This window comes from Salvelinus fontinalis, chromosome 7, assembly GCF_029448725.1.
Source record: "Salvelinus fontinalis isolate EN_2023a chromosome 7, ASM2944872v1, whole genome shotgun sequence".
NCBI lineage: Eukaryota > Metazoa > Chordata > Actinopteri > Salmoniformes > Salmonidae > Salvelinus > Salvelinus fontinalis.
This window is the reverse complement of record NC_074671.1, coordinates 47,481,409-47,497,840: the sequence shown is the minus strand read 5'-3', so window position 1 is coordinate 47,497,840 and position 16,432 is coordinate 47,481,409. Positions and strand designations below refer to the sequence as shown.

The 16,432-nt window shown below is 44.4% G+C and overlaps 1 protein-coding gene across 1 annotated transcript in view; it reads right to left on the bottom strand.

Annotated features, from left to right (window-relative positions):
• LOC129859547 (low-density lipoprotein receptor-related protein 1B-like) overlaps window positions 1-16,432 on the bottom strand; it is a 201,690-nt gene extending 185,258 nt beyond the window's left edge. Inside the window, exon 1 of the mRNA XM_055929439.1 lies at window positions 16,105-16,432. Coding sequence (XP_055785414.1) covers window positions 16,105-16,189 — 85 coding nt within the window. The 5' untranslated portion in view covers window positions 16,190-16,432. The remainder of the gene's footprint in view (window positions 1-16,104) is intronic.

The window sequence follows — 16,432 nt, the reverse complement described above, 5'->3', positions numbered from 1 at the left end:
AGAGTCTCCCTCCTGTCCGGAGCTGCCAGAGTCTCCCTCCTGTCCGGAGCTGCCAGAGTCTCCCTCCTGTCCGGAGCTGCCAGAGTCTCCCTCCTGTCCGGAGCTGCCAGAGTCTCCCTCCTGTCCGGAGCTGCCAGAGTCTCCCTCCTGTCCGGAGCTGCCAGAGTCTCCCTCCTGTCCGGAGCTGCCAGAGTCTCCCTCCTGTCCGGAGCTGCCAGAGTCTCCCTCCTGTCCGGAGCTGCCAGAGTCTCCCTCCTGTCCGGAGCTGCCAGAGTCTCCCTCCTGTCCGGAGCTGCCAGAGTCGCCCTCCTGTCCGGAGCTGCCAGAGTCGCCCTCCTGTCCGGAGCTGCCAGAGTCGCCCTCCAGCCCGGAGCTGCCAGAGTCGCCCTCCAGCCCGGAGCTGCCAGAGTCACCCTCCAGCCCGGAGCTGCCAGAGTCGCCCTCCAGCCCGGAGCTGCCAGAGTCGCCCTCCTGTCCGGCGCCCGCTGCAAGGGTCCCCAGTCCAAGGTCGGCGGCGAGGGTCGCCGCTCCAGAGGCACCACCTAAGTGGGCCAAGACTAAAGTGGAGTGGGGTCCACGTCCCGCGCCAGAGCCACCATCGCGGATAGATGCCCACCCAGACCCTCCCCTATGGGTTTAGGTTTTGCGGTGTGGCATTCTAGGTGTTTTTTCTATGTTTTCTATTTCTATGTGTTTGGCCTGGTATGGTTCCCAATCAGAGGCAGCTGTCTATCGTTGTCTCTGATTGAGAACCATACTTAGGTAGCCTCATCCCACCTGTGTTTTGTGGGTTGTTGTGTCTCTGCACCAGCCAGAAATGTTTTGGTCGTTATTCTTTGTTATTTTTGTTATTTCAGTGTTCATTTAAATAATATGGACACGTACCACGCTGCACTTTGGTCCTCTCCTTCCAACAGCCGTTACAATGTACCAATATACAGGACTGATCAAAGCAGATTACAGATCACAGATGAAAATGGCATCAATAGGACAAACATATGGTTTTTGATAAAATCGTGGATAAACAAACTTGGGAATAAGGCTGTAAAAGCTAAGTGCTCTTAAGCAAAAGATGTCTATGAATATGTTCGAAACACGTTTAAATGTCTCAATGAAACCTGAAATTGAACGAGAAATCTAGAAAACCACAAAGGCATTAAAGCACAACCTTTCTCTTTGCTTTTAAACTGATCAATATTAAATTCCAGTTTCAATCATGTGACATAATCTGCATGGACATCATTTGAGCAGTAAGTTCTCCCTGCTTAATTGGGTGGCGGTGCTCGGCACTCTGCACCTTGAAGCTGGTGCCATAAGGTCAAGTCGTGGAAAATGAAATGTATTTTATTAATGCAGCGAAGGAGAGACAGAGAGGCACTAATGATAAAGACCACTTAGCAGCAAATTAAGAAGAATCCTGGTGATTGATGACATAAATGGAATACTGATCTGGGTGTTGTTGTGAATATCTAGATTTCAGAGTCCATTATCTCAACACATTTAAGTAGGCTAATTACCATTTCAAGGACAAGGAGGATACAGGATCAACTTCTCCTAGTGAGATGGTTGTCATCCATTTTCAAACAAAGGACAAGTGAAATATGCTCTATATCCCCTTTTATAACTGTGGATTCAGGGATGGTGCATTGCAGAGCAAATGTGCATTATAGTGTTACAAAAGGCTAACAGCCTCTTTGAGACAGAAGTGGGCTTAATTCATTGCAACCTGATGCAACCCAAGCTTACTGCTCGCTCTCTCTCTCTCTTTCTCTCTCTCTCTCTCGCATTCTCTTTCTCTTTCACATTCTCTTTCTCTCTCTCTCTCTCTCTCTTTCTCTCTCTCTTTCGCATTGTCTTTCTCTCTCTCTCTCTCTTTCTTTCTCTCTCTCTGTCTATATCCCTCTCTCTCACTCTCCCTCTCTTCTTTTCCCTTCTATTTCACCCCGGGCACTCAGGAGGATGTGTGCCCATGCAGAAGCAGAGTACAGACTTTTAAGGGGTCTGTCAGGAATGACTTTTCATATAAAGAGGTACAATTCCAAGGAATTATATTTTGTGTTTCTTCAGTGTAGATAGCCCACATACATACATGAAATCCAGAACAACACACACCCACATGCACACACACACACACACACACACACACACACACACACACACACACACACACACAGGATGTCGCTATTAAGCATGAGAATGTTATTGTGATGCAGTGATGATTTATTACAGTCTGACGGGGGAACAAAGCGACCCACTTGGAGGATAATTAGAAATGGGCTGAAACACGACATCATCAATGTTTACCCTCTTTTACACTTCTATAACTGTGATTACTTATTCTTTTTTTTGGTCCTAAATATTAACCAAAGTCAGATCGACGACGACACCTGCTAGAGGAGTCTAGACAGTGTAAAGTCTGAAGTACTGTTTGAGAATAGGTCATAAGGTCATAAACATAGCACCATAAGGTCCTAGCACCACAAGGTCATCGCACCATAAGGTCATCGCACCACAAAGTCATAGCATCATAAGGTCATAAGGTCATAAAGTCATAAACATAGCACCATAAGATCATCACACCACAAAGTCATAGCATCATAAGGTCATAAGGTCACACAATAACAGTATTGTACTGTCCTACAATTTTGCATCAAACAAGTATTTAACCCTCAAGCTACCGTCTAGGGTCTTTTTGACCCCAGAGGCATATTTGTGATCATAGCCCAAAGGTGGTTTATTCAATTGTTCCACATGTTCATGATATTGTCATTCAACTTGTTCTAAACAAATCTAAATCATTGCTTAGTGTTTCCGTATTAATTTTTTTTTTTTTTTTTTATTCAAGTCCTTTAGGGTCATTTAGACCCCAGCTAAAACCACCCAATTCTGCCTATAGTAATTTTATAAGTAGGACCTTTATTTGAATGAGCCAATTGGAAGCTGGGGATGATTAGGTGGCCATGATGGCGTGAGGGCCAGATTGGGAATTTAGCCAGGACACCGGGGTTTTTATTTAATTACATTTTTAAAATGTTTATTCAACTAGGCAAGTAAGTAAAGAACAAATTCTTCTTTTCAATGAAGGCCTAGGAATAGTGGGTTAACTGCCTTGTTCAGGGGCAGAACGACAGATTTTTACCTTGTCAGCTCAGGGATTCGATCTTGCAACCTTTCGGTTATTAGTCCAATGCTCTAACCACTAGGCCACCTGCCGTTAACAAGCCTACTCTTTCCATGAGAGCCATGGGATTTGTTTGTGACCACAGAAAGTCAGGACATCCGTTTAACGTCCCATCCAAAAGACGGATTATGTCATCAGAGGATGATTTTGACCAGATAGACAGATCACCTTCAGAGATGGAGAACCTTAATGTACTCACCTATGAATATAACTGTATAACTAAGTATGACCAGATCTCCAGACTGAGTGAAGCATCTATGAACGTTTGAACATCTTGAAGAACAAGCTGGCCTTAATGGCCATGTACTATCTCCACCCGGCACAACCAGAAGAGGAATGGCCACCCCTCAGAGCCTGGTTCCTCTCTAGGTTTATTCCTAAGTTCCTGCCTTTCTAAGGAGTTTTTCCTAGCCACCATGCTTCTACATGTGCATTGCTTGCTGTTGGGGTTTTAGGCTGGGTTTCTGTGTAGCACTTTGTGACATCTGCTGATGTAAAAAGGGCTTCATAAATAAATTATATTTATTGATTGATTGATTGACCATGTACAAAATCTAAATGACCTTAGATATATGCTTAATTGCAGTCAATACAGCTCAAAAAGCTATGTCAGTGGCATGCTTACTTGGTAAAACTGTAATACAGAAACCAACTACCCATGAATATACACATAGGGGGTGCCTTTTCACACAGGTTTTACGCCAGTGTTTTACCCAAAAGGCAAAAACATTTCTGTTTCCATTTATGCTGGCCAGCACCCGTGTCTCACTGCACTCTTAAAAAAACGAAGAAAAGGGTTCTATTGCTTTCTTCATATATGTCACCCCTAACCTTTTTGTAGGGTTCTTTGATCAAAACTCCAGGGGTTCTTCTTCACTGAACCAAAACTGGTTCCATATAGAACCGTTGGGTTCCATATAGGGTTCTATATAGGGTTCTATATGGAACCAATTTCTGTTTTATATAGAACCGTAAGGGCTGCCATATATGAAGCAAACAGAACCATTTTTGGTTCTATCCAGAACCTTTTTCTCTAGGAGTGTGGGCCATGGCTCCGGCAGACCTGCTCTTACCTGGGACCAAAGCCAGGCCACTGGTACTTGTCAGCCTGCATTTACATAACAATGGCTAACTGTAACCTTTAACACTTTCTCACAAAGCAACTGTTTTGATTATGCAGAGGTTGTTGATTCTGCTCTTCACAAGTCCTTACTGTCAGCCCTAGCTATGGAAACAACAATTTCCCTAGTATAACATAATGGTGTATACACTAGTGTCACACTGGTGTTACAGTTGAAAAGCTGTGTTGGTGTGTATTATCAGAAAAAAAAAAGATTATACTGAAAATATTCTATAAACACCAGAATTCCTATAATATCCTCCAATATTCTAAATGTGTAACTTACTATGTATGATAAGCTATACCATTTGGTTTGAAGTGAATTGTAACGGTCGTCTTGTGGTGAATGAGCGGACCAAGGCGCAGCGGTTGATGAATACATAATGAATTTAATAAAGAAAAGAATAACGATGACGAAGCACACTTTAGAAATTACAAAATAACAAAACGAACTAAACAGACCTGAACATGAGAACTACATGAAACGAAGAACGCACGAACAGGAAAAACGAATGCACGAACGAGACAGTACCATGTGGTGCAACAAAACACAGACACAGCGACAATCACCCACAAACAAACAGTGAGAACAGCCTAGCTTAATATGGTTCTCAATCAGAGGAAACGTCAAACACCTGCCTCTAATTGAGAACCATATTAGGCAACACATTTAACCCAACATAGAAACACATAACATAGAATGCCCACCCCAACTCACGCCCTGACCAACTAAACACATAAAAAAACAGTGGAAAGCAGGTCAGGAACGTGACAGAACCCCCCCCCCCCCCCCCCTCAAGGTGCGAACTCCGGGCGCACATCCAAAGTCTAGGGGAGGATCTGGGTGGGCATCTGTCCACGGTGGCGGCTCCGGCTCCGGACGTGGTCCCCACCCCACCATAGTCAATCCCCGCTTCCGTAGCCTCCTCCAAATGGCCACCCTCCAAATTAACCCCACTGGATTAAGGGGCAGCATCGGACTAAGGGGCAACACCGGAATGAGGGGCAACACCGGAATGAGGGGCAACACCGGAATGAGGGGCAGCTCCGGAATGAGGGGCAGCTCCGGAATGAGGGGCAGCTCCGGACTGAATGGCAACACCGGAATGAGGGGCAGCTCCGGACTGAGGGGCAGCTCCGGACTGAGGGGCAACACCGGAATGAGGGGCAACACCGGAATGAGGGGCAACACCGGAATGAGGGGCAACACCGGAATGAGGGGCAGATCCTGCCTGGCTGGCTCTGGCGGATCCTGGCTGGCTGGCGGCTCTGGCGGATCCTGGCTGGCTGGCGGCTCTGGCGGATCCTGGCTGGCTGGCGGCTCTGGCGGATCCTGGCTGGCTGGCGGCTCTGGCGGATCCTGGCTGGCTGGCGGCTCTGGCGGATCCTGGCTGGCTGGCGGCTCTGGCGGATCCTGGCTGGCTGGCGGCTCTGGCGGATCCTGGCTGGCTGGCGGCTCTGGCGGATCCTGGCTGGCTGGCGGCTCTGGCTGCTCATGGCTGGCTGGCGGCTCTGGCTGCTCATGGCTGGCTGGCGGCTCTGGCTGCTCATGGCTGGCTGGCGGCTCTGGCTGCTCATGGCTGGCTGACGGCTCTGGCTGCTCATGGCTGGCTGGCGGCTCTGGCTGCTCATGGCTGGCTGGCGGCTCTGGCTGCTCATGGCTGGCTGGCGGAAGGCTCTGGCTGCTCATGGCTGGCTGGCGGAAGGCTCTGGCTGCTCATGGCTGGCTGGCGGAAGGCTCTGGCTGCTCATGGCTGGCTGGCGGAAGGCTCTGGCTGCTCCTGTCTGGTAGAAGGCTCTAGCGGCTCCTGTCTGGCGGAAGGCTCTAGCGGCTCCTGTCTGGCGGACTGCTCGAGCGGCTCCTGTCTGGCAGACGGCTCTGAAGGCTCATGACAGACGGGCGGCTTTGCAGGCTCAGTACCGACGGGAGGCTTTGAAGGCTCAGTACAGACGGGCAGTTCAGGCGGCGCTTGGCAGACGGACAGCTCAGACGGCGTTGGGCAGACGGGCAGTTCAGGCGCCGCTGGGCAGACAGCAGACTCTGGCCGGCTGAGGCGCACTGTAGGCCTGGTGCGTGGTGCCGGAACTGGAGGTACCGGGCTAAGGACACGCACCTTCAGGCTAGTGCGCGGAGCAGCAACAGGATGCACAGGCCTCTGGAGGCGCACAGGAGGCTTGGTGCGTGGTACCGGAACTAAAGGTACTGGGCTGGAGACACGCACCACAGGGCTAGTGCGTGGAGGAGGAACAGGGCTCTGGAGACGCACAGGAGGCTTGGTGCGTTGTGCCGGAACTGGTGGTACCGGGCTGAAGACACGCACCATAGGGCTAGTGCGTGGAGGAGGAACAGGGCTCTGGAGACGCACAGGAAGCCTGGTGCGTGGTGTGAGCACTGGTGGTACTGGGCTGGAGCGGGGAGGTGGTGCCGGATATACCGGACCATGCAGGCGTACTGGCTCCCTTGAGCACTGAGCCTGCCCAACCTTACCTGGTTGTATGCTCCCCGTAGCCCGACCAGTGCGGGGAGGTGGAATAATCCGCACTGGGCTCTGTATGCGAACCGGGGACACCATGCATAAGGCTGGTGCCATGTATGCCGGCCCGAGGAGACGCACTGGAGGCCAGATGCGTTGGGCCGGCTTCATGACATCCAGCTCAATACTCAATCTAGCCCTGCCAGTGCGGGGAGGTGGAATAACCCGCACCGGGCTAAGCACACGTACAGGAGACACCGTGCGCTTTACCGCATAACACGGTGTCTGCCCGTACTCTCGTTCTCCACGGTAAGCTCGTGGAGAAATTTTTGGGCTTGACTCACAGGCTTCCGTGCTTCCGTGCTAGTACCCTCTCATAACGCCGGTTCCTCTCTCCGGTTGCCTCTGCTCTCCTAACTGCCTCGAGCTGTTCCCATGGGAGGCGATCTCTTCCAGCCAGGATCTCCTCCCATGTGTAGCAACCCTTGCCGTCCAAAACTTCCTCCCATGTCCATTCCTCCTTCTTGCGCTGTTGCTGCTGCCCGTTAACGTGCTTGATCCTTCGTTGGCGGGTGATTCTGTAACGGTCGTCTTGTGGTGAATGAGTGGACCAAGGTGCAGCGGTTGATGAATACATAATGAATTTAATAAAGAAAAGAATAACGATGACGAAGCACACTTTAGAAATTACAAAATAACAAAACGAACTAAACAGACCTGAACATGAGAACTACATGAAACGAAGAACGCACGAACAGGAAAAACTAATGCACGAACGAGACAGTACCGTGTGGTGCAACAAAACACAGACACAGCGACAATCACCCACAAACAAACAGTGAGAACAGCCTACCTTAATATGGTTCTCAATCAGAGGAAACGTCAAACACCTGCCTCTAATTGAGAACCATATCAGGCAACACATTTAACCCAACATAGAAACCCATAACATAGAATGCCCACCCCAACTCATGCCCTGACCAACTAAACACATACAAAAACAATGGAAAACAGGTCATGAACGTGACCGAATTTTTGGATTTGGGTATGCTTTTTGAAACATCCTGTCATAGGCTGTACCACCATTGTTTCAATAACAGCAATGCTAATGCTGACTGTGGGGTAAGTTACACTTTAAAAAACGAAGCCATATTTTGGTCAATGTCTCCCAGGACCACTTTTTTAACTGAATTGAATCACTTTTTGTCAGTAAAATTATGTTTATTTTAAATGTTAGTCAACTGCCACTTTAAATGGCAGTCATTGATACCACATAAATACAACAAAATAAATATTTACTTCAAAATTTTGAAAACGAAATGATAATTTAATCAAATGATGGTAAACATGTTTGTTTTTTTGTACTATTGTGTATTGTACATTGGAAAACAGCTGCACATTTTCTAAAGAATATGCTAATGAAATGTAATTTTGCTAAAATAACAGTATGTTTTGGTCATTTTTTATTTCAGATAACATTAATTACATGTGTAACGATGTTTTGATCAGGAATAAGTTGATACTTTGTGATGATTGTTGCTTTTTCCAAAAGTTTGTTATTGGGGTCAAAATGACCCCAGTTGGTAATCGATGTATGTAAAATATGTTAGTAGCTTGAGGATTAAACGTGTAGCAGTAATGGTATAATGTAAATGTATGTCACAACTTGTTTTTTAGAAGTAAGAGTATATTACTAATATACAAATTAGTATACAAATATACTAATATATATTAATATACTAATATATATATAGCTATCTTAGTTACTTTACACACTTTGCCAAATGTTCAAATGTCCTATACCACCTTACATTCAAATATTCAGGAACTGACCTCCAAGACAAACATTCATTCTGTGATTCGTTTTAAAGTGTCACCTCTCAGCATATCAGAAAAAGCCTTTTAATTTAACCATTTAACCTTTGTAGAGGAAAGATCCTTGAATTCCTCCTAGTTTAGATACACATAGGCCTATAGCCAGGCTTTGCTTCAACCCTCATCGGGGAGAGAGGCGGTACAGTAATATTTAATAGGCTAAAATCTCCACTGCTATTTCTCTGGAGGATACGGTGCCTCAATTCATATCTGAGTCCTTGGAAGAAAAGTTATTACTGTGCTTTCGTCCCAAATGGCACCCTATTCCATACATGGGCCCTGGTCAAAAGTAGTGCACTGTGTAGGGAATAGGGTCCCATTTGCAAGATTCTGAGCTGTGACATTCCATTGGTTCAGCTACATTGGATTGGGCCAACTAGTCTGTCGGAATGATAAGCACAAAACGCTTCCGTCCACTTAACCATGAAGGAGATGCATAGATAGTGCTGCCAATGTGTGGCATGAGGTACTTGCTGTTACACACTTGAAAGTGTGGAGGCTCAAAATGCACCGTAACTGTACAGTGAATTAGGTAATGTACCACAGCCACCAGAAGACTTGTGGCGAGACAGCATTTGCCCCAGTTCTTTTCAATCTGGTGCTGCACCGCCAAACCACTTTTAAAGAGGCAGCACCAAACACGTTTACCAGACATATTCATTAGTTTATGTCATTGGGGGGAAAAAATGCAATGGAAAAGAAAGCAGGCGTTTCTTATTGGACAAGTTGACATAGTATCTCCCCCAACTTTAGCCTGTTTGCCTTTGTTTTGTCTAGTGAATGCAACCCTGTTACTGGGAATTCACACGGTAACCCCCACGCTCACTGCTACTGGTGGATTCACCTATCAGTCACAGTGGTTTCCTAGCTACAGCCCACGGAGCCGTATCAAGTTTGGTTGCACCAGCACCTCGTTGTTTGACTCGGTACTCGGTTAGTGCTATCCGGGTTCCTTGGGACATCTCTACTCTAAACCCTAACCCTAACCATAACCCTGACCTTAACCATTTAAAATGTCAACTTCAATGGGGTAAAGTTAGTGTTGAAACATCCCAAGCATCCTGATAGCACTGACTCGCTGCACTCTGCACTGTTTTATTAATGTCATATGTACAGTATATACTGTATTCTAGTCAATGCCATCTTATTCAACTATTGCTGTATATATACATTATTCTATCCTTCAGATATACAAAATAATCTATCCACGTACTGTCCATGATGTCTATATTGTCTGTACATCCCATCACATACAGTACCAGTCAAAAGTGTGCACACCTACTCATTCCAGGGTTTTTCTTTATTATTACTATTTTGTACATTGTAGAATAATAGTGACGACATGGAAACTTTGAAATAACACATATGGCATCATGTAGTAACCAAAAAAGTGTTAAACAGATCAAAATACATTTCATTTATTTGTGATTCCTCAAAGTAGCCAACCGTTGCCTTGATGACAGCTTTGCACTCTCAAGCAGCTTCACGAGGTAGTCACCTGGAATGCATTTCAATTAAAAGGTGTGTCTTGTTAAAAGTACATTTGTGGAATTTCTTTCCTTCTTAATGCGTTTTTGCTAATCAGTTGTGCTGTGACAAGGTATACAGAAGATAGCCCTATTTGGTAAAAGACTAAGTCCATATTATGGCAAGAACAGCTCAAATAAGCAAAGGGAAACGACAGTCCAGCATTACTTTAAGACATGAAGGTCAGTCAATATGGAAAATGTCAAGAACTTTTAAAGTTTCTTCAAATGCAATGGCAAAAACCATCAAGCACTATGATGAAACTGGCTCTCATGAGGACCGCCACAGGAAAGGAAGACCCAGAGTTACATCTGCTGCAGAAGATAAATTCATTCGAGTTAACTGCACATCAGATTGCAGCCCAAAGAAATGCTTCACAGAGTTCAAGTAACAGACACATGTCAACATCAACTGTTCAGAGGAGACTGTGGGAATCAGGCCTTAATGGTTGAATTTCTGCTAAATGACACCAATAAGAAGAAGAGACTTGCTTGGGCCAAGAAACACAAGCTTTGGACATTAGACCGGTGGAAATCTGTTCTTTGGTCTGATGAGTCCAAATTTAAAATTTTTGGTTCCAACCGTCGTGTCTTTCTGAGACACAGAGTAGGTGAACAGATGATCTCCGGAGGTATGATGGTGTGGGGGTGCTTTGCTGGTGACACTGTCAGTGATTTATTTAGAATTCAAGGCACACTTAACCAGCATGGCTACCACAGCATTCTGCAGCAATACGCCATCCCATCTGGTTTGCGCTTAGTGTGACTATCATTTGTTTTTTAACAGGACAATGACCCAAAACACACCTCCAGGCTGTGTAAGGGCTATTTGACCAAGAAGGAGAGTGATGGAGTGCTGCATCAGATGACCTGGCCTCCACAATCACCCGACCTCAACCCAATTGAGATGGTTTAGGATGAGTTGGACCACATACTGAAGGAAAAGCAGCCAGCAAGTGCTCAGCATATGTGGGAACTCCTTCAAGACTGGTGGAAAAGCATTCCTCGTGAAGCTGGTTGAGAGAATGCCAAGAGTGTTTAAAGCTGTCATCAAGGCAAAGGGTGGCTACTTTGAAGAATCTAAAATCTAAAATATATTTTGATTTGTTCAACACTTTTTTGGTTTCTACAATGTAGAAAATAGTACAAATAAAGAAAACCCCTTGAATGAGTAGGTGTGTCCAATCTTTTGACTGGTACTGTATACGTATATATTTATACTCCGGACTCCGACATTGCTCATCCTATTATTTATATATTTCTTAATTCCACTTTTAGATCTGTGTGTATTGTTGTGCATTATTACATATTACTGCACTACTGGAGCTAGGAACACAAGCGTTTCTCTACACTTGCAATAACATCTGCTAAATATGTGGATGCGACCAATAAAATTTGATTTGATTTGACTTGGTTTCTTTCTTTGTTCACGCTCCTCTCTGATCTGTGGAATCTGACTTTGTGAATGTGTTATCTAGTGGAAACTCTCCTCTCCTGTCTGCCTGGTTTCCTGCCGCATGATAGAGTGGACACACATTTTCATGAAAAACAAGGTATGTGTTAATGAAAGCAGTTTAAAAAAGCAGTTGAGTTGTCCTCTAAAACTATCTAGAATGATCCAATCTATAGCTAGCTAACAAAACTACTAACGTTTTTAGAGTAGGCTAGCTAAATAGCTAGGTAGCTAACATTAGCTAGCTAGTTTTATGCAATCATGCAGCCAGCAGCTAACCAGTATTGTTCGTTGGCATATTATTTTATTTCCACTGCTGGTAAATACAAACAAATGTTTTTGTTCAAAGTACAAAACCTACAAATTCTGCCACAGAGCAGTCTACACAGACAATATGAACACATTTGTCCAACCTTAACAGATGTATGGCAAATGCAGAAATATAGAATTGATGGTTTCTAGCACCACCATAACTTTCACAAATACAGAGACAAGCAGCCATCATGACATCGGTCTTTTCAACTAGCGAGTGCATAGTGACACCTACTGTTATGAACTGGTAATGCAGGTTTGGTTAGAATAGAGTGCTATAGAAATGGGGGATATTATTGTCAATGAAAATGTTGAAAGTAGATGATTTAATGATTGAATATATGAATTCTAAAGGCAATCAGTTCCTACAGTGAGCACCAGGGAACCAATCTCTGGTGGGCCAGAGAGCGACCAAGACAACAACACAAGCATATTTGTTTTATGACTTACACATAAAGAATTGTGTTCAATGTAACCCTCCCTGCCTTGTTACAATGTGTACAGTCTTGGCCAAAAGTTTTGAGAATGACACAAATATACATTTTCACAAAGTTTGCTGCCTCAGTTTGTATGATGGCATTTTGCAAATACTCCAGCATGTTATGAAGAGTGATCAGATGAATTGCAATTAATTGCAAAGTCCCTATTTGCCTTGCAAATGAACTGAATCCCCAAAAACATTTCCACTGCATTTCAGCCCTGCCACAAAAGGACCAGCTGACATCATGTCAGTGATTTTCTCGTTAACACATGCGTGAGTGTTGACGAAGACAAGGCTGGAGATCACTCTATAATGCTGATTGAGTTCGAATAACAGACTGGAAGCTTCAAAGGGAGGGTGGTGCTTGGAATCATTGTTCTTCCTCTGTCAACCATGGTTACCTGCAAGGAAACACATGCCGTCATCATTGCTTTGCACAAAAACGGCTTCACAGGCAAGGATATTGCTGCCAGTAAGATTGCACCTAAATCAACCATTTATTGGATCATCAAGAACTTCAAGGAGAGCGGTTCAAATGTTGTGAAGAAGGATTGAGGGCGCCCAAGAAAGTCCATCAAGCGCCAGGACGGTCTCCTAAAGTTGATTCAGCTGCGGAATCGGGGCACCACCAGTACAGAGCTTGCTCAGGAATGGCAGCAGGCAGGTGTCAGTGCATCTGCACGCACAGTGAGGCGAAGACTTTTGGAGGATGGCCTGGTGTCAAGAAGGGCAGCAAAGAAGCTACTTCTCTCCAGGAAAAACATCAGGGACAGACTGATATTCTGCAAAAGGTACAGGGATTGGACTGCTGAGGGCTGGGGTAATGTCACGTTCCTGACCTGTATGTGTTTATTGGTCAGGGCGTGAGCTGGGTGGGCATTTCTATGTGTTGTGTTTCTATGTTGGGTTAAAGGGTTGCCTGGTATGGCTCTCAATTAGAGGCAGGTGTTTGGCATTTCCTCTGATTGAGAGTCATATTAAGGTAGGTTGTTCTCACTGTTTGTTTGTGGGTGATTGTCGTCCGTGTCTGTACGACATGGGACTGTAGCGTTTGTTCGTTCGTTTGTCATAGTCTGTACCTGTTCCTTCGTGTTTTATGTAAGTACTCATGGTTTAGGTCAGTCTACATTCGTTTTTTTGTTATTTTGTAATCCTTCCCAGTGTTTGTTTTCGTGTTTTGTCGTTTACCTTAATAAATTAATTATGTCAACATACCTCGCTGCATATTGGTCCACCGATCCTTCTCTCCTCTCCTCGTCCGAGGAAGAGGAGGAAGACGACAGCCGTTACAGGTAAAGTCATTTTCTCTGATGAATCCCCTTTCCGATTGTTTGGGGCATCTGGAAAAAAAGCTTATCCGGAGAAGACAAGGTGAGTGCACCATCAGACCTGTGTCATGCCAAAAGTAAAGCATCCTGAGACCATTCATGTGTGGGGTTGCTTCTCAGCCAAGGGAGTGGGCTCACTCACAATTTTGCCTAAGAACACAGCCATGAATAAAGAATGGTACCAACACATCCTCCGAGAGCAACTTCTCCCAACCATCCAGGAACAGTTTGGTGACGAACAATGCCTTTTCCAGCATGATGGAGCACCTTGCCATAAGGTAAAATTGATAACTAAGTGGCTTGGGGAACAAAACATCGATATTTTGGGTCCATGGCCAGGAAACTCCCCAGACCTTAATCCCATTGAGAACTTGTGGTCAATCCTCAAGAGGCGGGTGGACAAACAAAACCCCACAAATTCTGACAAACTCAAAGCATTGATTATGCAAGAATGGGCTGCCATCAGTCAGGATGTGGCCCAGAAGTTAATTGACAGCACACCAGGGCGGATTGCAGAGGTCTTGAAAAAGAAGGGTCAACACTGCAAATATTGACTCTTTGCATCAACTTCATGTACTTGTCAATAAAAGCCTCTGACACTTATGACATGCTTGTAATTATACTTCAGCATTCCATAGTAACATCTGACAAAAATATCTAAAGACACTGAAGCAGCAAACTTTGTGGAAATTAATATTTGTTTCATTCTCAAACCTTTTGGCCACGACTGTATAGTGTTACATGTAACCATGCCTTACATAAAGCTTACATAATTAATAATTGCAGAAGAGCTTTGTAATCAGATGAACAAATAAAAGGTTTTATGACATAAAATGACCATATTTTTTATTTCACATATATTTTTTTCAAAGTCTACTGATTAACATTGTGTGTGTGTATAGAGTGAAATTAATATTTAAAGACATTGACAAATGTTTTGCATAACACAGCCCTGCTATAGTAAACTACAGAATGTAGTGCCTTCAGAAAGTGTTCACACCCCTGGACTTTTTCCACATTTTGTTGTGAGATTTAGTGTCACTGGCCTTTGTTGTCCAATGTAATTGTTGTCTCTGGCTCGTTTGATATCCGATTAAAAATTAAAAATTACAAGGCTTGTGGTCGTTCGAACGGGTTTGATCCACCTTAGGCCAGGAGTGTTTCCAATTCATATGACCCGACAAGAAAAAACCCAACCCTATAGTCATAGCACAGATGATAAGGGAAGCGATCTATAGCAATAACATTTTGTCATAGCCTACGAATAGTACACAGAGTTTTACCTGACCAGGTCATAAGTCCAGGAAAAACTCCATGCCCCAGAAAAAACACATTCATTTTGCCATACCATTTTCTTTAACCTGTGGTGTCACCTCTGCCAGCCACTGAAAACATGTATAGAAGGAACAGATCTATTTCTGTCTGAGTATGTTTACTCCATATTCTCCATCATTAAGACACAATTCGTATTTGCTAAGGCAGCAACGGAGTTGTCAATATTGGATTACCTCTATAAAAAAAGTCGACTGTGGATAAACTGTAATGATGGTTGGGCGTTTATGGTCGATCTAGTGTTGGGCGTAAGGTCTTCCTCCAGCAGTAGCCTAGCCCATATTTCAGAGGTTGATATTGGTCGGGCAGGCTAAACAGGTGAGCATGTAATGAACAAGCTGACCAGATGAGTTTCATTAACCAGTAGCCAGTATCTTAGTGGACATATTGACGTTGAGCAGGTATACAGCCTACGACCGTATTTGAGTATTTGGTACCTTTGTATGGAGTTTCTTTGCGTGATTATTGTTTTTCATGGATACATGTTCAACTGCATCTAGCCCTGAACATTAGCAATCAATGATGAATTAATTCCCATCTGTTAAACATATATTTCAACAAGCCCGTATTGTTAAGGCTTTGCATCAAAATTGTTCATGTGGGTGGGTTATAAAGTTAAAACCACAAAAGGAAAGTGGTAACCTACCTAATGCTCAGTTATACAATATCAAAAAATCATTGTGTTATTTGGGTTAAATCACTAGATGAATAGAGCAGACTTCTGTTCATCTCCTGCATCATGCATGTTATCTATAATAATAGCATACAAAAACTTCCATGACAATTCGCATTATTAGTGACAGTGCACATCACACACGTAATGCAGAGATTTGTAATTCAGAGATTTGTTACACGGCTTGCTAAAGAACACACCACATAGGCCTACATGACAAAAAAAACAAGGACAAGGTCATAAAATGATTTTGGAAATCTATGATTGTGATGTGATGATGATGATGATGATGATAAGATACTAATAGATGGCTTTTCGACAGTAATAGCACAACATGAACTTGTTTTACCTTGATCTGCCCCCGCAGTTGTCAGCATTTTAGCAATTTGAAATAATCCCGATATGGTCAAAAAAGCTAAAATAAAGTCGGACATCGTTGCGGATCAAAACTGGCCGCAGCACTTCATCCACTCACGTCCTGGTCCGGTTATAAACGTTCAGAAATGTCAAATGAAGATAGCCACTTCGCTTGTCACGTAAACCTTTCCGTTTTACCTATACCTCTTCCCAGCTGTATGTGATCGAGTGGAGGACACTGTGAAAGCATGCGAGAGATAGAAAAGGTAGGAGGGGAGGAAGGCGGGAGGGAGGTAGGGCTACCGGCGCGTGGAGATAAT